The sequence below is a fragment of the Candoia aspera genome, chromosome 1, assembly GCF_035149785.1.
Source record: "Candoia aspera isolate rCanAsp1 chromosome 1, rCanAsp1.hap2, whole genome shotgun sequence".
Classification (NCBI taxonomy): domain Eukaryota; kingdom Metazoa; phylum Chordata; class Lepidosauria; order Squamata; family Boidae; genus Candoia; species Candoia aspera.
This window is the reverse complement of record NC_086153.1, coordinates 112,173,636-112,199,701: the sequence shown is the minus strand read 5'-3', so window position 1 is coordinate 112,199,701 and position 26,066 is coordinate 112,173,636. Positions and strand designations below refer to the sequence as shown.

At 40.6% G+C, this 26,066-nt stretch overlaps 1 protein-coding gene across 3 annotated transcripts; it reads left to right on the top strand.

Moving 5' to 3' along the window:
- Positions 1–1,546: 1,546 nt before the first annotated feature.
- Positions 1,547–25,710, top strand: MANEA (mannosidase endo-alpha). Of its 3 annotated transcripts, none has more exons than XM_063311990.1 (5): positions 1,547–1,844; positions 6,265–6,852; positions 12,516–12,625; positions 17,990–18,066; positions 18,529–25,710. In XM_063311990.1, exons 2-5 carry the CDS (start codon positions 6,309–6,311, stop codon positions 19,163–19,165), a joined length of 1,368 nt encoding a protein of 455 aa, XP_063168060.1. In that variant the 5' UTR covers positions 1,547–1,844; positions 6,265–6,308; the 3' UTR covers positions 19,166–25,710. The 3 variants fall into 3 exon arrangements, with proteins under 3 accessions (XP_063168060.1, XP_063168075.1, XP_063168069.1); XM_063312005.1 differs by lacking the exon at positions 1,547–1,844 and adding an exon at positions 2,272–2,428; XM_063311999.1 differs by lacking the exon at positions 1,547–1,844 and adding an exon at positions 4,002–4,207.
- The last annotated feature ends 356 nt before the right edge of the window (positions 25,711–26,066 follow it).

The window sequence follows — 26,066 nt, the reverse complement described above, 5'->3', positions numbered from 1 at the left end:
CTCTTGGGTAAGGGTGTTATAGTTCTCCATGAGTGCATCAGGAGACTCAGCTGATGTCAGGGCAGACTGAAGGCTCTGTAGGTGATCTGAGGCCAGTAGCTCAGTTATCATTTGATTTAGATGGTGGGTCCACTTGGCTCGGCAGTAAGATCTTCCTGCTGGCATTAGAAAGGGTTGGTAACAGTCCTCAGTGTGTGTTTCTTGAGTGAAGGCATTTAATTGGAGCAGGACTGGGAAATGATCGCTGTCTAATTTAGGCATAACTTCTAGGGCTTTGGCATAAGGGAGAAGGTCCCCTAGAGGCAATTATATGGTCAATAGCGCTCATCAGATGGGGAGGAAGACCCAAAGAGAAACTATTGTGCTCTATGTTAAGGGACTGAAAGTAATTCCAGAAGCCAAACTTTCCATATTTTCCTATCATCATCATCATCTTGCAATCTTTTGGTACTCCAAACTCAGTTAAACCTGAGATACTCAAATCATGGGCTGCTCACACTTTTGTGTGTGCTTTATTCATTTTCTGCTTCAATGTATTTGCAGATCTGTGTGTCTCACAGCCCATCACAATCTACTCTTCTTATTTCATCACAAGGCATCAAATATATTGCAACAGAGAGTGCATTTGCCCTAATTTGTGATTTAAACTTTAATTCAGGGAGGGTTCTCACAAATACATTTTTGCTACAACATACTATCCTCTTGGTTAATCTTCTCATGTAAGACATACATATTATAGTCCCTTTTTGGGGGGAGATGGGCGGTAATTAAATTTGAATAGTAAATAAATAAAATAAATAAATATTAACACTCAAATTGTATTTTGAGAAGAGGATACTGTGGAGTCCTTGATGCTCAGGAGGTTTCACTACCCAATCAGCTAGCTCTGAGGATGTTACCTAGTCAGGTAATGAAACGTCTCCAAGCAAACAGCCAAGCTCAGAGAGCAGTAAGGACTCCACAGCTCAACCCTGAGCTATGGATATTCTCTTCTATTCAGAGGATACTATATACCATAGCCAAATACAGCAAGTAGGATAATGCAGATCTACAGTCCATCAGACAAGATCTAACTATCATTCTTTCTGTCGACTATCCTAAGAATTAGGTTTATTTTTCTGGTTCTTATTTACTGTGCTTCGATTGTTTCAGAAAAAGCCCATTCAGTAATGTGTTCTGCAGAGATAGTCTTAAAACAAAATTTTAGTTATTCCTCCCCCCCTAACGTGATGCCTTCCAGATTTCAGCTCCATTGGTCCCCAGCCAAAAGGCCGAGAATGGAGTTAAAAGTCCAACACCCATGGAGACCATCACGAATCGGAAACCCGCATAGGAGTAAGTACACGGAGTGTCACGGCTTGCGGCTTTTTTCTCTGCAAGCATGGATAAAGATGGGCTGTGAAGCTGACATCTTATGCGTTTCCATGGAGGTCAAATCCCATAGTACACTTCTGAGGATGCCTGGGCACTTTATCAAGATGCCCGTGAGCGGGCGCTGATCGAGAAAATTAACTAGCGCGCTGGCGAACTCACCCCCATCCCATGACTTCCCGAGAAGAAAAAGGCTGAAGATAGTTCGGTTGTGCCACAGAAAGGGAGACGTGAACAGAGCAACTTTACTGCTTTCCTACAGTTAAGGGCAACGTGCCTTCTCCCTTGGCAACTGCGCATGCTCCGACAGAGAGGGCAACCGCAAACTAGGGGGAGCCAACTCTGAAAAGAGGCTGGTTACCCTGAGCCCGTCTTTCTCCCGACCGGTCCATTTTATGTTCCCCCCTCCTCCGCCTTCGCTCCCCGCCCCCTCTTTCGAATCCTTGAACTTTTCAGTCCTGTTCTGCAGACGGGTGAGTAGCAAGGCGAAAGGCGCGTTGTTCCCGGCGCTGCGGATGCTTTTTCCTCCTCCCTTCCCCCTCCTCCTGCTGTCTTCCCGTTAGCTCAGGGACAAAACGGAGGGACGGGGGAGTCCTCAGGGGAGGATGGCCCCTCTGCCCATCCGTTGCGGGGAAGGAGCGCCCCAGCCTCTGCCTGCGTAGCCCCTGCGGGCATCTCGGGTGAAGGGCTCCTCGGTCAGGTGCAGAGCTATTAAAAGCAGTAAACAGGCGCCGTTGGGCTGGCTACGCAAAGAAAAAATTAGGCCAAGTATCGGTTGGCCAGCTTGGCTGTTTATCTGAATAACTGGTGTGTGTGTGTCCGGGGGGCAGAGTTAGCTGGAGAGCGGAGGTCAAGTCTTGCAAATGCAGCTGACCCTTAGTGACTTCATGAACTTCTCCATAAAAAAGCCTTTGCCTTCTTCCTAGATATTCTTCTGGACTTCCTCTTCTGCCCTATAACCTGGGATTTCTTAGTGGTTTCCCTTTCACCTATTAAGGACCAACCATCTTACTGTTTCCAAAGTCAGCTGATGAGGTGCTTTTCAAGATCAGCCAAGGTCAATTTCCCAACCAAAATGTGTGGTTCATTCAGGGAATGAATGATTATGTCTAGCCTTGTATCTAAAGATCTCCTGGCCCTCTGAAGACTTGATACATGTCTATTATGGCATAAGCTTTTAGAGACTACAGTTATCTCATCAAGAAGCTTATGCCTTAACAAATTTATGCTTTTTTGTTATTTTTAGTGCATCATGTGAATATGGCTATTCCTCTGGAAACTGCTTCACAGGATTGTTGTAATTAAGGAGAAGGAAAACATGAACATGAGAAAAATATGGTAGAGATTAAGGCCATGCAACATTTCAGATTTGAAGACAAAAAGGTGCTTCGGAAAATACAGGGACACTCACATAGGACCAGTCTAAAGGAGTCTAATAGCACCTTCTCCGTCTAACAGATTTTGTATAAAGGTGTAAGACTCCTGATTTTTTGCCACCACTGGCTCTTCTGCTACAATAGCACCAGTCTGCACATCCTCATATCAGACATATTTTCATGGAATTGCGTGGCAGCTGCAGCCCCCTAATCCCAGCACAAGACACAACTGCTTTAAGGAGTTATAGAGAACACCCCTCTGAGCTTCAAAGCACTATTTTGCTTTGAATCCAACATGCTGCATGATTCTAATAAAGATTATCATTTTAATTAATTAATTACACCAATAAATAAAATATAGGCATTTTCCCAGCACTCTGTAAAGACTTTATCCCTTTAACCTAACAGCAAGGCTGTTAAATCTTGGGATCTTATATTCATTCTGTAGTAGTCAAGATTTCAACATTGTCCAGATTCCAGAATAACCACTTGGCTAGACATTTGTAGGCCAAGCTCAGGGACTGGAGGAAGCTGGGAAGCTTTTAGTTGATTCTATTTCTTGCAGTTGCCATGCCAGCTAAGAGCAATATGTGATTTTTGTTGACCGTTTTTAGAGGTTTTCATTATGCTAGGTATTATTACACTGTATTATAACATGTTACAGAAAATCATCAAAGTATAGGATCTTAAATGAGTTTAATATATTGCTAATAAGCATATTTGATAAAATAACATTTTGTATGGTATGTCCAAAAAACCTTCTTGAATTTATATCATTTCATAAGGTTATACTTCCAGTATTTTTCTTCTGCAAATATTGAGGATTCCCTCAATCCTCTGAAGCAGAAGAATCTTTCCCTTTCATTTTCTGCTGATAAAAGCCATGCTGTTAATAGAAGATCTCAACTGGAGTTCACGTTGTGTTTCTACATATTCAAATTATCATCCAGACTAGTTTTATGTGTGTGTGTGTGCTCTACATATATGTTGCATCCACTCCCTTAATTAACACTTTTGCTGATTATGTTGGCTGGGAATTGTGAGAGCTGTAATAATCTAGTTACTAAGTCACTATGGTGAGAGTTGTAACCTAGAGTACTGGACTGGCAAAGCCTGTTTTGCATGAATGTTAACACTAAATACCATCTATGTGATGAATGCAGAAGCCCTAAATATTCTCTTAGTGAGGCCCATCATTATCTTCAGTTTTGTCAATGTGACTACTACATACTTTTGGAACAGACTAGTAAAGCACAAGTTCAGGGTGGATTTGCTAACGTCTAGCCTTCCTGAAACTGAATAGTAGATCACTAGGGACTGATAATTAAGTGTTTATGTTTTGAACACCCATAACAACTTTCTCCATCCATCCTCTTGTGTTTTTACTAGCTTGGAACGTACACATGGAAAACATTCAGCTTTATCTAACCTGATTTCTCCTGGCTTTTAGCAGACAATAGGTAAATTTGTCAAAGATAAATTACTTATGTCCTGCCTTTCTTTGTGCATTATGTATCTTTGTGACAAGATATCTCATGTTCTCCATGATAATAGACTATTTTTAGATGTAAATCTAACATCAGTGATGTCTCTTATTCTGTGTAGAGGATAAGCTGTTCTCTTTTATCTCAACATTCGGTCCATCATGTTTCATATTTTTCCACACTATTTATTACAGCATTTAAAATAACAGAACCATCAAAAGAATTCATAAAACAGTGGATCCCAGTGAAATACTAATTTGAAAAAAAAAGGATAAACTGCAGTTTTGTTTGTTTACTTGTTTGTAACTCATTGTTAGCCATCCGAGTTGCAATTGCTAGTTGGGTGGCCATATAAATTGGATGGATGGACAGACAGACCAAAACTTTTCATCCTTTGCATCTTGTCTCCATGTTACTATCCAGACAGTAAAGTAGATATGTCCCAGAATGAAGAAGTTTTGTTCCTTCTCCTACTGACTTGAACATACTAATCCTTTGAGACTAGTAGAGGGGACAGGCTAAGGGTATATGCTTGTATCTCAGTGTTACTTGTTGTCTGACAAATTACATACATAAATGGTTTCTGACTTTTCCCATCCTCTTCAATCCCCAAAGTATTAATAGTGGGAAAAGCAGAACTGTGCTCAGCATCAAGGTAAACATTCAAGTAGCATGAGCTTGAAAGAGAAGATATACTCCTAAACCATTATTTGCAAGTTGTGGGGAGGGGGAATTTCTAATCTTTCCCCAATGCACATTTTAATATATCACTAAAGCCAAATGTGAGATTTGTTTTCTTACTTGAAAATAGTTTAACAGGATCAAATATTTAAAGAACAATCTCTTACCTGTCAATTTTCATTAACGGGATAACAGAATAAAAGATGTGAAAAGGTGTCTTGTGAAAAATGCAGCCTTTGTTTGATAACAAGTCTTAGCATCATGTTTCTTTTGAATAAATGCATTGTTTTGTCAAGATATTCATATCTATCTATATCTCTATATCTGAATGAGATACTTAAGGTGATAGAACTGAAGAGAGGTCTGTCAGCCAGGAGATCAAGGAAAACAATAATCTCTACTTCCTATTGAGAGCACGGCAAAGAGAAGACCAATGCTTCTTCCATTAACCAATGAAGGAAAAACTATGTCTATTTTTATTTTGTGTTCTTTTTTCATTTCCTTTTCTTTTTGTTTCAACCTGTCAGACATTCCTTCCTTCTGTCCATCCATCTATCCATCCATCCATCCATGCAGCAAAGGGGAAAAGGGATGGAGACTGATAAAGCAAGGAAGAGCTTTCCTCCTCTGTACCCGTGGTGCTGTCTGAACATCACTTCCCTCACTCTTTCTTTCTATCTGCAACCCAGAGCTCCCACTGTGTTTTTTCCCATATCGGCTTCTTTGCAAACAACAGCTGGAAGCACTGCTTCTCTTCTTGCTTTCCATGCCTGATGCTTTTTGCAAAACAGCAAATATCTCACTAAATCAGCTCCTTTCAGCTTCTCCTTTTTGCATTGCCTTTCCACTGCTAATGGAATTATTATTTTAGTTTGTGTTTTAAAGTCATAGCAGTAATATTATTCCACACGGTAATGCAGTTTCTTAATATCCTGAAATCATAAAAACACAGGGTTGGGATATTTAGATAATTAAGTTCAACATCCTGCTCAGTGTCTGTAATAGTGATGTCCTCCTTAAGAAATGTGTCATTTTTGTTTCTATCTTGGGGGTTGGGGGAGACTCAGATTCTTTGGTAGAATGATTGATGGAACTTAACATGAAAAAGTGGGAACCACTGGCCTAAAGAACTGGAGTGCCTCAATCAGAACTAATAGTATTGTGCTAGATGACATGATAGTCAGGCTCAGCATAAGTCAGTTTAATGTGTTCCTAGGTGAAGATGTGTTCAGGCTAGGAATTTGTAGGTACTGTGTAAATGTTAAATAATAATTTTATAATATTTGTGTTAATTTGTTTTAATTAATCGCAAGATTTAAAACTCTACGGTCATGTTTTTCTCTTGTTCATAGGCAGCTAGACGCTTCCTACCTGTGCCCTGAACTACCATGATATCATGGCAAGATTTCGCAGGAGAACATGCATCATTTTGCTGCTTTTTATTTTATTTATTTGCTCTATAATGATGGCACTGAAAACTCTGAGGCCAGAAAGTGCTGGGTTTGGCGATCCCTTTGGCCTTGGCCTGTTCCCAGATTTTCAGCGACAGACAACACATTTAAAAAAGAAGTTCAATCTGCATAATGGAGCAAAAGAAGATAGCTTCACACGAACCAAAAGTGTTCACCCTCTGCCGATGAATCTCAAAATGCCTACAATTTCTGTAAGAAAAATGGAAGACCTACCTCCTCCAAATTATAACTTTCATGTATTTTACTATAGCTGGTATGGAACTCCACAGTTTGATGGAAAATATATTCACTGGAACCATCCATTACTGACACACTGGGATCCTAAAATTGCAAGTGGTTATCCAAAAGGCAAACACAATCCTCCAGAAGATATTGGATCAAGCTTCTACCCAGAACTTGGACCATATAGCTCTAAAGACTCCTCTGTCATAGAAGCTCACATGAAGCAAATCAGATCAGCTTCCATTGGTAAGTATTCAGTCTCTTGCCCACCCCTCAAGCTCATTTCTCTATTCTACATCCTGTTGCTGCCTCTTCCTTGCTTCCCCTTACAGCCTTCCAATCTTCAGCTTATCCTTTATTCACCTTCTGACCAAGGCTGCAACTTTTTTCATTTCCCTTCCTCATTCTCAGAAAACTCCCCTAAAACAAACTGGTTGCTTGCTTGCTTGCTTGCTTGCTTGCTTGCTTGCTTGCTTGCTTGCTTGCTTTATTCATTCATTCATTCATTCATTCATTCATTCATTCATTCATTCATTCATTCATTCATTCAAATCTTGTTACTGCCCATTTCCCGCAAAAGAGGGACTCTGGGCAGTTTACAGTAAAATTAATACTATAATAATAAACAGTTGAAATCCTATAAAAATAAGAACAAGTTACAGATATAAAATACAATATAAATACATATAAAATCCAAGAGGCTGTAAAAATTCCAATCTGGTGGGAGGGGCTCTAAGGCGCGAGCCACCCCCAAGAATGGCTACCCACCTTCCCGCCCCAAGCGAGACGGCAGAACCAAGTCTTCAGGGCCTTCCGGAAGGTCAGGGGTGAAGGGGCCTGCCTCACCTCTGGGGACAAAATGTTCCAAAGGGCGAGGGCCACTGCAGAGAAGGCCCGCTTCCTTTATGCAGTGGTGTGGACTATAATAGGTATACCTCACTATGCCCTTGTAACATCTCTGCTTTGCAAGCTGCGTGGGTTACCGTTCGCTTCCAGTGCGATTCAAGGCACTGGTCATTTCCTATAAAGCCCTACGTGGCATAGAGCCTGGTTACTTGAGGGACTGCCTGTCTCCCATAGTATCTGCCATGCTGGTTTGATCTGGCAGGATGGGTGTGCTCCAGGCACCTTCGATTAAACAATGCCATCTATCAGGACCCAGGAAGCATGCTTTCTCTGTAGCAGCACCTGCCCTCTGGAATGAGGTTCCCCCCAAGATCCGGAGGACCCCCACCAGGCTGGTGTTTTTAAGGGCCTTGAAAACCTGGCTCTTCATCTAGGTTTTTGGCAATAAGAGTGAAACTCTTTTGCTTCATTCCTGTCCAATTTATATATTTATTTTATTCAAATTTCTATCACCATCCCCCCCTGAAAAGGGTGGTTTACAATAAAATTAACCATTTAAAACCATCCATATATAAATTACCAAACAAAGAACCAAGTAATAAAATAATAAATATAAAATCCAAGTGGCCGAGATTACATTTGATAGGGAGAACTCTACGACACCAGCCACCCCCAGGAAGAGCTGTTGCCCTTCCTGTCCCAGGCGAGGTGGCAGAACCAGGTCTTCAAACTCTTCCGGAAGGTCGGGAGTGAAGGGGCCTGCCTCACCTCTGGGGACAGAATGTTCTAAAGGGTGCGTGCCACTGCAGAGAAGTCTCGCCTCCTGGACCCTGCCAAGCAGAACTCCCTTGCCGACGGGATCAGTAGCATGCCCCCTCTGCATGACCAGGTGGGACGGGCCAATGTTATGGGAATGAGACAGTCCCTCAGGTAGCCTGGCCCCATGCCATGTAGGGCTTTAAAGGTGATAACCAACACCTTGAATTGGACCCGGAAGCAAACTGGCACCTAGTGCAGCTCGCGCAGCAGTGGTGTCACATGTGCTGATCTTGGAGCACTCATAACTGCCCACATGGCTGCATTCTGGATACTCTTCAAGGCTAATCCCATGTAGAGTGCATTGCAGTAGTCTATGCAGGAGATGACTAGGGCATGAGTCACTGTCCGGAGGGCATCTCAATCCAGAGAGGCCGCACAGGCGCAATCCTGTCCAAGGCCCCGGCCGCTTCCCTGTTCCAGGCTGCAGCCAGGACCTCCGCTGGACCGTACAGCAGATCCTCGGGTATAACCCCCAGCTCCCTCTGAAACCCTACCGGGTCCATTAGTCACCAGGGGTGGACCAATTGAATGGGTCCCGCCTCCCTGCAGAGTGGGGTGGCACAAGAGCATCTCAAGGCCACCAAGGCGTGGTCTGTCCATGACAGTGGGGACAGATCTAACTCTTCTCTCAGATCACATTGCCACTGCTCCGACAAGAAAACCAAGTCCGGAGTGAGGCCACTGTCTCGAGTCTGGTCCTGAATAATCTGGGACAGGCCCATGGCTGCCATGGTAGCCATGAACTCCCAAGCTGCCTCAGGGATGGCAGATTGAAGTCCCCCAAAACCATAAGCCTGGGGAACTCCACCGCCAGCCCTGAGATGGCCTCTAGCAGCTCAGGCAGGGAGGTTGCCATGCAGCAGGGAGGCTGGTACAGCAGCAACACTCCCAACTGTTCTCGGGAACCCAACTTGAAAAACAGGGTCTCACAACTGACCACTTGTGGAGCAGCTCCCCTGAAGGCCACTAGAGACTCTCAGATGGCAACCGCCACCCCTTCTCCCCTGCCCCGGTGTCACGGCTGATGCCCCACCTGAAACCCGGCTGGGCACATTTCAAAAAGGGCTACCGCCCCTTCTGGGCCCAGCCAGGTCTCAGTGATACACACCAAGTCTGCTCCCTCCTCTGTGATCAAATCACATATGAGGGGGGCCTTCTGACTGATCTGGTGTTAAGAAGCAGCAGCCGGAGACCAGGGCCATCAAGGATCTGCTGTCCAGGGCCTGGGTATGAAACCGGAAGGCCGGAACATGACACTGGCAACAAACACCAGGGGTGTCTTCCCTGAAGATGGCCTGCCTTCCGGTTCCTGTCATAACATCACCACCTCAATGGGGTAACCCGCCCTGCGGCCCCCAGAGTTTCCAGGCCCTGTTGCCTCCATTCCCAGGCCTTGGGTGATGGCAGGCCCCCGAGTGCACCAGCTCCTGCTCTTGGTGCTGTTAGGGCCTAGCTCCCATCCACTCACTCACTGTCCCCACCCTCCACCTCTCTCACTGGTCACAGGGGGGCACCCCATCCAATCCTACCCACTTTCTGTCTCTCACTCAGGGGTGGGTACTCTTACAACCATCCATGCAATCCTGGGCTCCCTCCGCATCTCTCACACATGGAGGGAAGCCCCACATTCACCTCAAGGGGCCCCCAATAACTCTTTGCCACCTTTAACTAAATTGGGGGGAGGGCTGACCAGTCCTCCATTCCAAAATTCCCTTCTCCCTACTGCTGTGGCCTGCCCATCTGCATCCTCTGGGTCCCCTGTGCAGACAAGATCCATACACCATCAAACTGACACCCCCCCCAGCCCTACCAAAGTCCACTGCGTCTCCAAACCCCACTCCGCAGCGCCTGGACTTGCCGCTGCTCCAAGGCCAGAGTTCCACGTGGGGGCTCACCATCTCCCCAGGCCTCCAACACTAGGCCCAGAAAACCCCCAACAGCCCCCAGGGTCCACTGAGGCCGGCAGGGGATCCACCAGAGTCCACCGCTGCCACAAAGTCCACCACTCCGCTTCTCCAAGGCCTGTCGTGCTCCGCCACCTTGTCGAGGCTGCCAAGGTCCACCAGGGGTCCACTGGGAGTCTGAAGGGTCTTCCGGGTCTGCAGGGGTCCAGAGGGGTCCATGGAGTCTGCCGCTACCCCAAAGGCAGCCGCACCCCACTGCTCAATTCAAGGGGGCTCTGCCCAAAGGGCATACCACACTCCATCAGGGCTGCCAGGGTCCACCAGGTCTGCCAGAGGTCCCCCAATGTCTTGTTCTCGCCATCTTTATATTTGTTGGTTTGTTTTACTGTTTATTATTGTATTTCCCTTGTGTTAGTTGTTGTGAGCTGCCCAGAGTTGTTGGGAGTCAGGTGGCATAAAAAAACTGATAAATAACTTGAGGGAAATAAAGATACTGGAAAAAGTCTTAGAACCCTAGCTCTGTCTACTTATAAAAAAAATCTGTACTGGTAGTCCTTAGTTAACGATAGTAATTGGCAACGGAATTTCCAGTGCTAAATGATGCAGTCGTAAAGCACAATATCATTTGACTGTGCTGCTTAGCAGTGGCAGTTCCAACAGTCCCCAGTTACCATCGTTAAGCAAATCACTGCAGGTTGTAAACTAAGGACCACTACTTCCAACCTCCTGCCAGCTTCCCCATTACATTTTCTTGTGGGAAGCTGGCAGCGGGGTTGCAAATCATGACTACAGGACACTGCAATAGTCAGAACTTCGAAGACCGGTCGTAAGTACCACTCATTCAGGGCCATCATAAGTTTGAATGGCCAGTGAACAAGTGGTCATTAAGCCAGGACCATCTGTTAAAAAAAAAAAAAAAGTGGAAGAAGCAAGGTGTTTCCATCTATTCTAAACACAGCTGTGTAGTTGTTGTTTTCCATTGGTAAATGGGATATGACCCACAAAAATTTCTGCCCTAATGCCCTCTACTGATGAGAAAGCCATAGCTTTTTTGAGAGGTGATTTTGTTATTGTAAAATTACATTAAAAAGTTAATTGGTCCAGCCTGTTTTTGGAATGTGGCTCTCAACGTGCCATACAAACCTAATGTGGTTTTTGAGCTGATGGAAAATGTGTACCCAAGATCTATTTGATATGATAATTTAGTAAATTGCATAGGTCCTTTCCTCAGTGACTGAGTAAAAAGTCATTAAGCTCAATAGTATAGAATGTAACTTGATAAATTGGCCTGTAATTTCAGACATGAGCCCTTTTTTTTAGCCTTTTCTTTATATGTCAAAATTTATCCTGTCTCATTACTTATGGTTCCTTTTGTCACTTATTTATTGGTAAATCAAATTTATAGGCCACCCAATTCATTGTGACTCTTGGCTGTATACAGTATAAAAACAATCTAATACAGTGCAAACAAAAGAAAGCAATAGCCCAGAGATTAACATACCAAACTCAGCAGTACACATTTCCTAGCCAAGGACTAGGAAAAAAGCCAGGTCTTCAAAAGCAATTTAAAGGATGGCAAGGTCAGGGCAGCTTGAATTTCTGGGTAATACTATTCAAGGAGGCAGACATCACAACAGAGGAGCCATGCCACTAAGTCCCATCAGATGACCCTGTTTTAAAGATGGGACCTGGAGCATGCCCACTCTTTCAGGTCTTACAGGACAGGCAGAAACAGTGAGAAGAAGGCAGTCACCCAGATGGTTGGACTTTGTGGGTCACAAACAGCAGCATAAATTGCACCTAGAAGCTTTCTGGTAACCTGTGCAGCTCACACAACAGAGTTATTAGAACACCCATCACTGCCTGCACCACTGCACCAGCTGTAGCTTCCAAGTGGTCTTCAAGGGCAGCCTTGCAAACTAGTTCTGTGTAGGGGAATGCTACCCAATTCCAAATTAAAAATGGAAAGTCCTTGTTGCTGGAGACTTTGACAGCATCCTTTGGTCAGCCTGTGGTCGAAATGTGCAGCTGATGTCATCAGCATATTGTTGATACCTGACCCTGTCTCAACAGATGATTTCACCCAAAGTCCAAAGACTTCATGTAGATGCTAAACAGGAGGGGTGACAGCATTGCGCCTTGTGGCACTCCACATGTCAGCGGGCTATTTTAATTGTAGTGGCTCGTAGGAAGTTTTAAATAAAAACTTCAAAATGTGGTTATTAGCTGCTTGTGATTTAAAAAAAAAACATTCTGGGCGGTCTTCTTGTTTTTGTTTTTGTTTTGTCTTAGGCGCCAACTTCAAATTTATGATAAAAAGGTACATATTTTGTTCCTTAGGGGTATTGGCGCTTTCCTGGTACCCACCTGCTATGGCTGATGAAAATGGAGAACCCACTGATGGCCTTGTACCTACAATTTTGGATATTGCTCATAAGTATAAATTAAAGGTATAGTATTAGAAGTTTCAGATTTGTGGAAACTAGGTGCTGTGGGTTGACTAAAGTAGACAGTCTGCATTGTTATAGCAACAATATTTGTTAATATTTTATATCCATTTCTCTCCAATTAAATTCCATTGAACTCAATTGGACTCTTTCTGAGTAGTCATATTTATAATTGTATTATTAAATATGAATAATTTATTCCAGTAAAGGAGTATTATTGGCAAAATGCTATGTTTCATCTTCGTAAGTCAGATATATTCAGATTGACTGTGAGGCAGTCCTGTTTTTTAAGTGAATTTCATGAGCACAGTTTTTTCCACTCCAGTTAGAAAGCAACTTGCAGCAGTAATAGTGTCATGTTCTTCGAAGCAGCCCCCCTCCCTTAATTCAAAGCAAATGTTCCCAGATAAATATAGAAGGGCATCTATTAACCCTTTAAGATGCCCAGAGTTATACAGATTGGGGTGTCCTGTAAATTTAATAAATAAATAATATAGACACAGGATTGCAGTGCTAATATGCTACAAACAGAACACACCATCTCTCTGTGCCTTGTTTGTTAGGTAAAAGGCTAGTTTATACTTTCTATCTTTATTTAAAAATACTCTGTTGTAATTTTCTATTAAAATTGGGCTGGTGATACATGTTTTGAATCAAACATTCCCAGCATATCCTGATGATTTGCTGCCATTCACCATAGAGAGTATTGAGTTAGCTAAGCCAATGACCTGACTTGATGTAAGACAGATTTCTATTTTCCTAATACATATAATAAAATAATTAAAATACACAAACGTATTCTATCCCAGTTGTTGTTGTTTATTCGTTTAGTCGCTTCCGACTCTTCGTGACTTCATGGACCAGCCCACGCCAGAGCTTCCTGTCAGTCGTCAACACCCCCAGCTCCCCCAGGGACGAGTCCGTCACCTCTAGAATATCATCCATCCATCTTGCCCTTGGTCGGCCCCTCTTCCTTTTGCCTTCCACTCTCCCCAGCATCAGCATCTTCTCCAGGGTGTCCTGTCTTCTCATTATGTGGCCAAAGTATTTCAGTTTTGCCTTTAATATCATTCCCTCAAGTGAGCAGTCTGGCTTTATTTCCTGGAGGATGGACTGGTTTGATCTTCTTGCAGTCCAAGGCACTCTCAGAATTTTCCTCCAACACCACAGTTCAAAAGCATCGATCTTCCTTCGCTCAGCCTTCCTTATGGTCCAGCTCTCGCAGCCATATGCTACTACAGGGAACACCATTGCTTTAACTATGCGGGCCTTTGTTGTCAGTGTGATGTCTCTGCTCTTAACTATTTTATCAAGATTTGTCATTGCTCTTCTCCCAAGGATTAAGCGTCTTCTGATTTCCTGACTGCAGTCAGCATCTGCAGTAATCTTTGCACCTAGGAATACAAAGTCTTTCACTGCTTCTACATTTTCTCCCTCTATTTGCCAGTTATCAATCAAGCTGGTTGCCATAATCTTGGTTTTTTTGAGGTTTAGCTGCAAGCCAGCTTTTGCACTTTCTTCTTTCACCTTCATCATAAGGCTCCTCAGTTCCTCTTCACTTTCAGCCATCAAAGTGGTATCATCTGCATATCTGAGATTGTTAATGTTTCTTCCAGAGATTTTAACTCCAGCCTTGGATTCCTCAAGGCCAGCTTGTCGCATGATGTGTTCTGCATACAAGTTGAATAGGTAGGGTGAGAGGATACAGCCCTGCCGTACTCCTTTCCCAATCTTAAACCAGTCTGTTGTTCCGTGGTCTGTTCTTACTGTTGCTACTTGGTCGTTATACAGATTCTTCATGAGGCATACAAGATGACTTGGTATCCCCATACCGCTAAGAACTTGCCACAATTTATTATGGTCCACACAGTCAAAGGCTTTAGAATAGTCAATAAAACAGAAATAGATGTTTTTCTGAAACTCCCTGGCTTTTTCCATTATCCAGCGGATATTGGCAATTTGGTCTCTAGTTCCTCTGCCTTTTCTAAACCCAGATTGTACATCTGGCAATTCTCGCTCCATGAATTGCTGAAGTCTACCTTGCAGGATCTTGAGCATTACCTTACTGGCATGTGAAATGAGTGCCACTGTTCGATAGTTTGAACATTCTTTAGTGTTTCCCTTTTTTGGTATGGGGATATAAATTGATTTTTTCCAATCTGATGGCCATTCTTGTGTTTTCCAAATTTGCTGGCATATAGCATGCATTACCTTGACAGCATCATCTTGCAAGATTTTGAACAGTTCAGCTGGGATGCCGTCGTCTCCTGCTGCCTTGTTATTAGCAATGCTTCTTAAGGCCCATTCAACCTCACTCTTCAGGATGTCTGGCTCTAGCTCACTGACCACGCCGTCAAAGCTATCCCCGATATTGTTATCCTTCCTATACAGGTCTACTGTATATTCTTGCCACCTTTTCTTGATCTCTTCTTCTTCTGTTAGGTCCTTGCCATCTTTGTTTTTGATCATACCCATTTTGGCCTGGAATTTACCTCCAATGTTTCTAATTTTCTGGAAGAGGTCTCTTGTCCTTCCTATTCTATTGTCTTCTTCCACTTCCGCGCATTGCTTGTTTAAAAATAATTCCTTATCTCTTCTGGCTAATCTCTGGAATTTTGCATTTAATTGGGCATATCTCCCCCTATCACTGTTGCCTTTTGCTTTCCTTCTTTCTTGGGCTACTTCTAGTGTCTCAGCAGACAGCCATTTTGCCTTCTTGGTTTTCTCTTTCTTTGGGATGTATTTTGTTGCCGCCTCCTGAACAATGCTGCCAACTTCTGTCCAGAGTTCTTCTGGGACCCTATCTACTATGTCCAGTCCCTTAAATCGATTCCTCACCTCCACTGCATATTCGTTAGGAATATTAGTGAGCTCATATCTAGCTGATCTGTGGGTCTTCCGTAATCTCTTTAGTCTGATCCTAAATTGTGCAAGAAGAAGTTCGTGATCTGAACTACAGTCAGCTCCAGGCCTTGTTTTTACCGACTGTACAGATGTCCGCCACCTTTGGCTGCAAAGGATGTAATCAATCTGATTTCAGTGTTGTCCATCTGGTGAAGTCCATGTATAAAGCCGTCTCTTAGGTTGTTGGAAGAGAGTGTTTGTTATGCAGGGTGAGTTGTCTTGGCAAAATTCTATCAGCCTATGTCCTGCTTCATTTTGTTCTCCCAGGCCATGCTTACCTGTAATTCGAGGTGTCATTTGACTGCCCACCTTAGCATTCCAGTCTCCTGTGATGAAAATAACATCTCTTTTAGGCGTGTTGTCCAGTAGGTGCTGCAGATCCTCATAGAACTGCTCTACTTCAGCTTCTTCAGCATTTGTGGTTGGGGCGTATATTTGGATCACTGTGATGTTAGATGGCTTGCCCTGAATTCGAATTGAGATCATTCTGTCGTTTTTTGGGTTGTATCCAAGCACTGCTTTAGCCACTTTACTATTAATTATGAAGGCTACTCCATTTCTTCTGTGATCCTCTTGTCCACAGTAGTAGATCTGGTGGTCATTTGATGTGAAGTGGCCCATTCCAGTCCATTTCAGTTCACTGACACCCAGGATGTCTATCTTTAATCTTGACATCTCACCAATAACCACATCCAATTTGCCCTGGCTCATAGATCTTACATTCCAGGTTCCAATGGTGTGTTGATCCTTAGAACATCGGATTCGCCGTTCACCACCAGCACCGTCGGCCGCTAGCCGTCCTTTCGGCTTTGAGCTAGCTGCGTCATCACGTCTGGGGCTAGTTGAGCTCATCCTCTGTTCCTCCCCAGTAGCATTTTGACCATCTTCCGACCTGGGGGTCTCATCTTCCGATGGTATACCGACATATCTCTGGTTGTACTGATCCATTTAGTTTTCACGGCAAGAATACTGGGGTGGGTTGCCATTACCTTCCCCAGGGATCGCATTTGGTCTGACCTCTCTGTCATGACCTTCCCGTCTTGGGTGGCCCTTCACGGTTTAGCTCATGGCATCATTGAGGTGCTCAAGCTCCAGCACCACGACAAGGTAACGATCCTTTGCTGAAGATTCTATCCCAGTATCTAGCCTTATTGACAATGCCTTCTAATTCCTTTGGAAATGCAAGAATTGTCCTTAGTCAAAACTGAGATAGTGGCTGCCTTAAAAAAATGCAAATTTTAAATAGAATTTAAAGAAATATTTGGCATGTGTTTGAGAACCCAAGGTACAGATTCCTTAAATCTAATCGTTATTAGATTATTAAAACATTTTATTAAAATATTATTGTAAGTATTATTTAAGTATTTTCTTCTAACCCAGAATTGGAGGTGAAAATATTCTGTCCCAAATTCTGAAAAACAGATAACTTACATGTATGCTGGCTAGAAATTGTGCAAAGAAATGGCCAGCATAGCCTCTTTAGTAGTGAGTTGTCATTTTTGTCACTTATCTCCTCCTTTCAAAGGGTAAGGTTGATTAGAGAGGCAGGGAAGATGAGTTAGAGAAAGTTGTTTGCTAATAAGGTAAATCCAATTATGTATTCAGGTATAAATTGCTGAACTGGAAAATTTAATAATTTGAACTGCCCAAACTCTAAAATGGATTCAAACACTAATTAAAACTGAACATTTAATAATTTAAACATTTCTTGCCAATCAATACATAATTTTTTTCCTGGTGACATTAATTTCTTAAATTTCCATTTCTCCAATAAAAGGATCATCTAGTGAATTTAATGTTAAGTGACTCAGTGCCTCCACAGTTTTGCACAAGGCTTTGGAACTATTGGTCAGAAATGCCTCAGGAATGAATCGTAAATGGCAAAGATACTGAGACTCTTGATCACTTGACATTCCAGCCACATTTCTCTTTCCACTGTCAGCACATTTAAATTTGCTCTTCAGATTGGAATAGGCAACATGCTTATATTTCCTTTTTCTATGGGCAAATTTGAAACATCGTGGCCTTGTCTTTGGGTGATTCTTCAGCAGCGGGAAACGTAGTTTTAGTACTAAACTTTCCGCTAGATGTCATCTCCCAGCTCTTTTGTTCTGGTTTAGTTAATAATGCAAAAAATTAAGTGACACTGCAGCATAGCGTATTCTTGTTCTGTGTTCCTATCAGATAGCTGTGCTTTCCATTTTGTAACCAATAATCTGTGTTGTGTGACAAGAGAACAAACTCCATTCCCATTTGATGGAATGTGAGTTTCTCTCCCTTTAGGTTTCTTCCCTTCTTTTCCCCAAAGCCTTCTTTTCCTACTGCATGCAAATATCAAATACAATTTCTGTTCTTCAGAAATAGAGGGAATGATATAGGCTACTGACTTCAAGTTTTTCTCTGGTCTTTTGAGACATTCCATTTTTTTAAAAAAAAATCCTTTGTATTATTTTCATGTTTCAGGTCACTTTCCATATTGAGCCATATAAAGACAGAGATGATCGGAGCATGTACAACAATGTCAAGTACATTATAGACAAGTAAGAATTTGGTGCAATATTTGAATATCAACACAATAATTTCATTCTGCCTCATCTGACTTTGTTATCTACTGTATGTGCATCATGCCTATTTATCAATTAAAAATTGACTCCTTGTAAATAGATACAGCTCTTATTAAAATAACCTGAACTGCCATTCTTTGTTCAAGTTCACAATACTTAATGTCATTGTTGTCATTTTTGCTACTGTATCATGGAGCAACAAATATGGGGTTAAAAGCAGAGCAATTTAGTAATTTTATCTTCCTAATAAGACTACTTTTATTAAATTTGTTTTACCGAGTTGCAGTTATTGTGTGTAAATACCTATCTAACGCTAGTTAGGACATTTCAGAGGCAATACAGTTGAGAGAGAGGCAGGAGTTAGAAGAGTAGCTTTTAAGATTTATTAGAAATATATGTGGAATATTCACTTTGTTTGTTTGCTTCTTTGCTTTATAGATATGGAGGCCATCCAGCTTTTTACAGACATAAAGTCAGCACAGGTAGAACCCTTCCCATGTTCTATGTTTATGATTCTTACATAACAATCCCAGAAATGTGGGCAAATCTGCTCACTGTGTCAGGATCTCAAAGTATACGTAATACACCCTATGATAGCTTGTTCATTGCCCTTCTGGTAGAAGAAAAACATAAACATGAAATTCATCGAAGTGGCTTTGATGGAATTTACACGTATTTTGCCACAAATGGCTTCTCTTATGGCTCAAGCCATCATAATTGGCCAAGTTTGAAAGCTTTCTGTGACATAAAAAACCTAATGTTTATTCCAAGTGTGGGCCCAGGCTACATAGATACCAGCATCCGACCATGGAACAATCACAACACACGCAATCGTGTCAACGGGAAATACTATGAGACTGCATTCAGTGCTGCACTTCTGGTACGACCTGAAATCATTTCCATCACCTCTTTCAATGAATGGCACGAAGGGACTCAGATTGAAAAAGCTATTCCTAAAAAGACTGGTGCGACAACTTATCTGGATTATCAGCCACATAAACCAAATATTTATCTCGAGCTCACTCACAAGTGGTCTGAAAAATACAGCAAAGAAAAAGAACAGTGGCTTACATGAGTTGCTATTGTGGTTGGGAATTCTACAATGAACCTGTCCCTGATAGATTGAGAACATGTTAAGTTGTGAGGAAATGGTCTGTGCTCTTGCTGCAGCTTTGTTATAGAATGTTTTCACTTTAAGGAACAGAGGTAACAACAAGCAATACTATCCCTTCAGTTGTGTTATTATATGAAGACTATGTTGACCATGCTTAATATTGTATATATTACAAGTACTGTTTCCAGAGTATTTGAGTGGTTGTCCAAGTAGAATGCTATTCAGAGCTAATTTCAAATCTGGCTGCAATCAAAATAGTTACATAAGATACCTGCATGCAGCTGATCTTTTTTTCCATTTTTAGGGGGGAAAAAACCTGTCTCAAAGCAAAGCAAGATTAGAACCAATTTCAGATATAATTTGAAAAGCTGTAGTTGAGAAATGAAATCAAGCAAAGATGGTGCTCATATCCAGTACTTCCTCAGCAAATCTCTTGGATTAGAAGCTTGGAACAATTGTGTACAAAGATACTTATCCAAGTTTGTTGAAGATTAATGTGTAAATGATGCATGACACTGTAAAGGGAGGAATTCACTAGGAACTTTTCAGTTCAAGAACCACTTAAAATTAATTAGTGCTATGTAAGAGCACAGTGTTAGGGTCCTGTACAGTTCTTAGTAATCTCCATGTGAATAGCTGGAATTGGTGATAAATGGCCTGTTGTTATATTTAGTGTGCTTTTCAGAACATTAAAAAAAACGTTTATTTGCATTTATTTTATTAAAATTAGGGAGGGATGTGAAATTGTCATAATATTCCTAGGCAGTAATTGTTTCAGTTCAGTTTTTTCTAAAAAGTGGTAAATTGCGACCCACCTTTTATGTGAATCACTGCAAGTAGAATTAGGAAGCAACATCAAACTCTCCCCTCCCCCCCAAAAAAAGATGAGGGAAGGATGGGTTAAAGCAATAACTAAAATTAAAACACTGGGAAATTTAAAGTGTTATTCACTTCATTCATAGGATAGTCTGACCTGGAAAGAGGACTTTAATGGGAAGAGCTGTCCTTAATAGCTTAAAAGCCATAATAAGCTTAAAAGCCACCTTTAGTTATATCTCAACCATTGGAATGGTTTTCAAAGAGAAGACGTCTAGCAAAACATTTTACTTCTCAGAACAGGCTCCAAATATGTTTTCATGAATATTCATTGTTAGCCTTTCGAGAATGTTTTAGAAGCTAAAACAAGTTTGTTTAAAATTATTGGTCTTTTTCTAAATCTTAATTAATATCCATTCCCAGATTAAGATGAAGATACCAAATTTGATGGTGTGAATGGAAGGAAGCTCTAATATTAAAAAAAATCACTGATACTGTTTGTTGTTACAGTCTTATGAAAGTCACTTTTATACTAGCTCTTTGTTCTGTTTCCTTTTTACAGAGATGCAGTTTAAGGGTTCTTTGCAAGAAAGCACCCCGTTATTACCGCTCAAAGTGGTTTACATTATTTAAAAAAAATCAGAAATATAGAAACTAATCGGTAACTTAAAACATATTTGCTCCATTGAAAGTAAACTTTATGTAAAAAGCAAAACTTCTTTTGTGGAGCCATTTCAAATACAATAATCTTCATTTGCAAGCTAAGATTCAAAGACTATCCACAAGGACTCTTGTAATGTGAATGTTATTCCATAATAGGCTATAGGATGTTGTGATATGGGGGAAAGAGTTGGGGCTTTTCTGTTTCCGCTAATGATGGGCAGACTCTTCAACTGGGCCTGAGAAAATTGTTTTATTCATAAAAAATAATATCTTGCTTTATTTTGCATCTTGCTCTAAACCCAATTTGCAGTCTGTTCAGCATCTAAGCAGGATGGGCCCAGACATTCTTCTGCTGCAGTGTTCTACTGCTGCTCCTTTTTCACTTGTGTGTTTTCCTGGCCACAAAAATGTCTACTGCAATGAAAGCTATTTCTGCTGAGAAACATTTTTTTTTTCCTATATGTCTGAGACCTTTGCATAGAAATGACTAGACCAAGCGACGTAGCCTTTAGTTTTAGAGGGAGAAGGATGTATGTGCCATTAAGGCATTTCTTGAAATCCCATCATTAGTATTGCCATCTGTTGCCAAGTGGGCAAAAGAAGGGCAAAGGGAAGCCATCTCCTCCATTTCTTCCACTACTTCTCTCCTCTGCTTTTTAGCAATTGGTAAATGTTTGGGGAGTCGAGGCTGATGAAATTTAGGTTTTCTAGCCATGCTAATAATTGAAGTATAATCACATTCTATGATAACTTTTTCCCACAAAGGATCCAGCGTTAGTCACTTATCACAGGAAGTAATACAAGGACTTTCTAAAAAGACATGCGATTTAAAGTAATTATCTGGGATAAAAGACATTGTTCATTGCCATTTTTGTAACTATTTCTGCAAAAGTAAATGGGTCATTGCATTCTAGTATGTATCTGTTTCGTAGCAGATACTCAATGCAGAGGCTCCAGTGGATATCCGTGCACTAAAGAACGGTATAAATATAAAGTGAAAAGTATTTAAATGCAGCTCTCCATTTATCCAGTTTGCAAAGGTGTCTGATGGGATAGCAAGGCAAATAGTGAGCTGAATATTATCTTTCCTACCTAATCATAGATTATAGCTGATGCATACAGACTGTACTATACACCTGTGGATAATAATGCTAAGCTTTAAATTTGTTATACCACTCAACTTTCATAGACACCATGAAACAGCTTTATTAATGCTACTTTCTTGCCAGCAGGAAACTAAGTAGTTATTATTTATTTATTATATCACTTATTAATTACTGTGTACGTTTTATGAATTGTCCCTTTAAAGTAGGGGTGGGCAATCTGCCGATGGCATGGAGCCTTGCGGCACAAGGAGCATGCCAAGATTGTACAGCTGAAGTTTAGTTGTCTTTGCGTGCCCCTTTGTTGCTTAGGGGCAGTTTTAAGGGTGGGAATGCAAACACTTAGCTTCTGTGTGGCAGCATGCTTACATTTCTACCTTTTAATCCCCTGAACAGTCCAGAGTGAAAAATATACTGAAATATTTCATCCCCTTTCAGTGACATCAGAACATGTTTTGCAGCCTGCTGACTGATCAAAACTTATTACTGAGTAAGCATGCTTGGAGTTGCATTATTGATATCTTCAGATTTCTCAGAAAATTTGACACCTTTATTTAGAGCATTTATAGTATTCTTAAAATAACTAATACTTCAAACAAGGCCAGATGTCATATTGACAGAATGAAGAATCTGTCTCAAGAAACATACTTTGGATATCATGAAGGAGAACCAGATTCTTAGTTACTTTATTGGTCTACTTTTACTGCCAGGGAAAGGGAAAGGCCTTTGTCAGGGGGAGTTACCCTCCATGTGATTATGCATTTTTACTTGACTTGTCATACTCAATCCATAGATAAGAATTTAGGAATAATCAAGCTCTGAAAACCATGTAGCTAATTCTATAGGCACTTTGAATAATCAAATCAGTAAGCTAAGATTCTGTATCATTTACTTCTCACTTTCATTTGTTCACTTGAAACTACTATGATCTGCCATAGATATGTGGATGGAAAGAGGAACCACATATGTAGTTGGAGCTTCTAGACACTCAAATGGCCAGCCTGTTTTTCAGCAGAGTTGACAGCTGCAGCTGAGATTTCAAACAATCTGCCAGCTAAATAATAGGCCTTTCTCCATCCCCTCTTCATCATAGAATATTGCTGGATCCACTTCATTGGATAGCTAGAGTTGGAAGAGTTATGCACAATTGTTCTGTCAGCTAGAATAATGTATAGCAGTGTTGTTCCTTTAGATGTCTGAAATCTTGAAGGAAAGCAGTTTTGCAATATTATGGGGGAGGGATTGTGCCATAGTCTTCTAGTGTTATTGTTGCTGCTTATGTATTGCATTGACTGTTCAGATCCAATTTTAATAAGATTCCTTCATTTAATAAGACAAGTGGCTTCATCCATGTATCCATGGGTTTGGGTGCATTTTGGGTATTATGCATGCACAACATGGCTTTTGCACATGCATAAAGTACATTTCTTCAGTCTCATTAGCATGATCTGGTTATCTGCCATTGTTTGACTGAAAATGAACCCCACAAATAACAATAAAAAGTACACCAATGTTCTAAGCACAAAGCATACCCATAATTTGGAGAATCGAATCTAAATCCAGTCTGAATTCAGACCTTCTTCCTTTCACTTAATGTGCAGTTTGGGCACATAGAATGTTTAAGCAGCAGGCCAGGAACATCAGGTAGCAAAACATAACACTGTCTTATAGGGTTTGTAGAATGTCAAGTGGGAACTAACACTTCATACTGCCATGATATATTTGGTTCTGTAGGATTCATAGAACCTATAAAATTCATGGTGAAATGCCGCTTCACTGAAAAGACATACTGAATATCTTAGTAAACAGATGACCCCTTCATTTTATGAAATGTTTACTAGTACTGTTATTACAATAAGTTTTTGAAATCATTTTATTATTTGGATAATATTTTGAACTCAAGCTGGACTGTCGAAAGCTGTCTAAAGATATTTTAGTCCATGGCTAAAAATTTCAGTGAAGTATGTGACTTGTTTTTCTCTTATTTGTATAAAAAATGGGTAGATATAATAGCTAAAGCAACTTGCTGTTTCTTCTTGGAGAAATGAAATAGAAGTCTGTGAAAACAGTTTGTAAATAAATGTACATTTGGTTAATCTTGCTCTTAACTAAGTGCGTTGAGATTTTTGTAATCTCAAAAAATTTGCTAAAGCTAATCAGGCAGCACATAGTCCATTCCTTTGATTAATTTAGGCAATTTATTCCCATTCAAGAGAGCAAAATTTATAAGGAAGAAATCATTTTATGACTACAATTTGCTCCAAAGCCAAATACTACATGTTGATGCACCCAGACAATTTTTTTTCCCAACATATTCAGAATGAAAAACAAAATGATAAATCCAATAGAGAAAAGGAAGCACATATCATTGTTTACCAGGTTTAAATGAACAATGCGGTATACATAATTTGTGAGGTTTGGTATTTTTCTATTTGCTTTGATACTCAGTGAAAGTGCACTTCAGAACTAAGGTCCATATGAATATATGGTTAAGGAGAAGGCTTTAAACATTTTTCTTCATATGATGATGCATCAAAAATGTCATTTTCAAGAAAACTACAAAAAGGTACCTGATAAGGATGGCAACCTCCAAATGTTTAATCTCTCACAATGATCTTGAGCAAAAGATTAGTAGATTTCTTTGATAGATTTCTTTCAATATTGTGCTCATTCATTCTTATTCAGAATCTATATACAAATGTTATTTTGCCCTTTTGTTCATGTTAGACTTAATCAGTTAGACTATAACAAAAATGGTCAGTTAGGCATTGATCTCTGGTTTCAGAATTTTTCTTGTTACATACCTATCTTATCTACAGTAGAAGACAAATTACCATTGGACAACTTGAATATACATTTTCATATACTTCTCGAAGTTAAAACATGTTTTTTGTAGAATTGATAGATACTAAACCTCCATGGGATCATTAAGTAGTTTGAATTTTGTGAAATATTATGTTAGAAGGCAATAAAACTGGATGACATTGATAATTCCTTCTTTTAATGGCAACAAAAACTGATATCTGTCAGCTGTGTTTCCTATCTTGTCAGTTGGGCTGAAGTCTACCATATGCAAGAGTGTGCTGAATATCCCAGATAAGATGCAAATTATTTCATGCTTAGCTGATAATTCTTTTTTATGGCACTCTTTATTACCATTTATTTACTTGTTTATATTTATTGTTGTGATTTGAGTCTGCATCTAAATCACTGAATTGCAAAGCTGATGACAAAATTTCTAAGTCAGAGGAAGTCAATATGTTGATTTGTATGTTCAAAAAATATTCACTATGATGGTTGAAGAAGACAGCTAATCAAGGTATTGCTAGATCAGTCAAAAAATTACAATTAGTTATTTTATTGGTGTTCTAGCTAAAGATCCAAGGAAAACTTGGACATTTAGTTTGAATAGTTAGTGTGGTAATACATTCAGATTTGGTTTAAAACCAGCAATCTCCAGTGGTGAAATTCAACCACAGAACTTTTGCATGGAGCTGCTTAACATGGGATTTCTCTCTTGGATACGCAAGTAATTTGAATCACTATTAATACTTTGAATAAGTTAGCCTTTAAAAAATAGCACTTTGTTTAAAATAGGCTCTCCAGTAGAGCTCATCTTTTCTCCATTTTTACTAAATATTGACCCTGTGTGATGCTAATTATTGCTTACTTTTTCTGGAAACTAATATGCTTAGTTACATACCTTGGTACATACAATCCAATGAAATGCTCTAATTCCCCTACCATAAAAGCTAGAGAACAATTGGGCTCTTGCTTCTGTTTGTAATTGATGTGGCAGGTTTATATTTTTCATTTGGATGCCCATACCTGAATATTAAAAGCATGATAAGCAGCAGCACTGGGTTTTAATCATCTATGTCAGGGTTTCTCAACCTTGGCAACTCTAAGCTGTGCAGACTTCAACTCCCAGCATTCCCCAGCCTTGGCAACTCTAAGCTGTGCAGACTTCAACTCCCAGAATTCCCCAGCCAGCAGAAGCTGGCTCAGGAATGCTGGGAGGTGAAGTCCGCACAGCTTAGAGTTGCCAAGGTTGCGGAACCCTGATCTATGTCATCTGCTCTGTTGACTTGCTCAATAGTCAATATTTATATTAAAATTCTTTTAACATGTTTTTATTCAATTAAAGGGTTAGTTGAAAATTCATTCATGTATACATTTCTGAAAAGCCACTAGAAAATAATGTATTTTACTGTAGTATATATTACATGTAATGTATATAAAGACTTTAGTTCTGAAATGTTAATATTTTACTCCGGTAT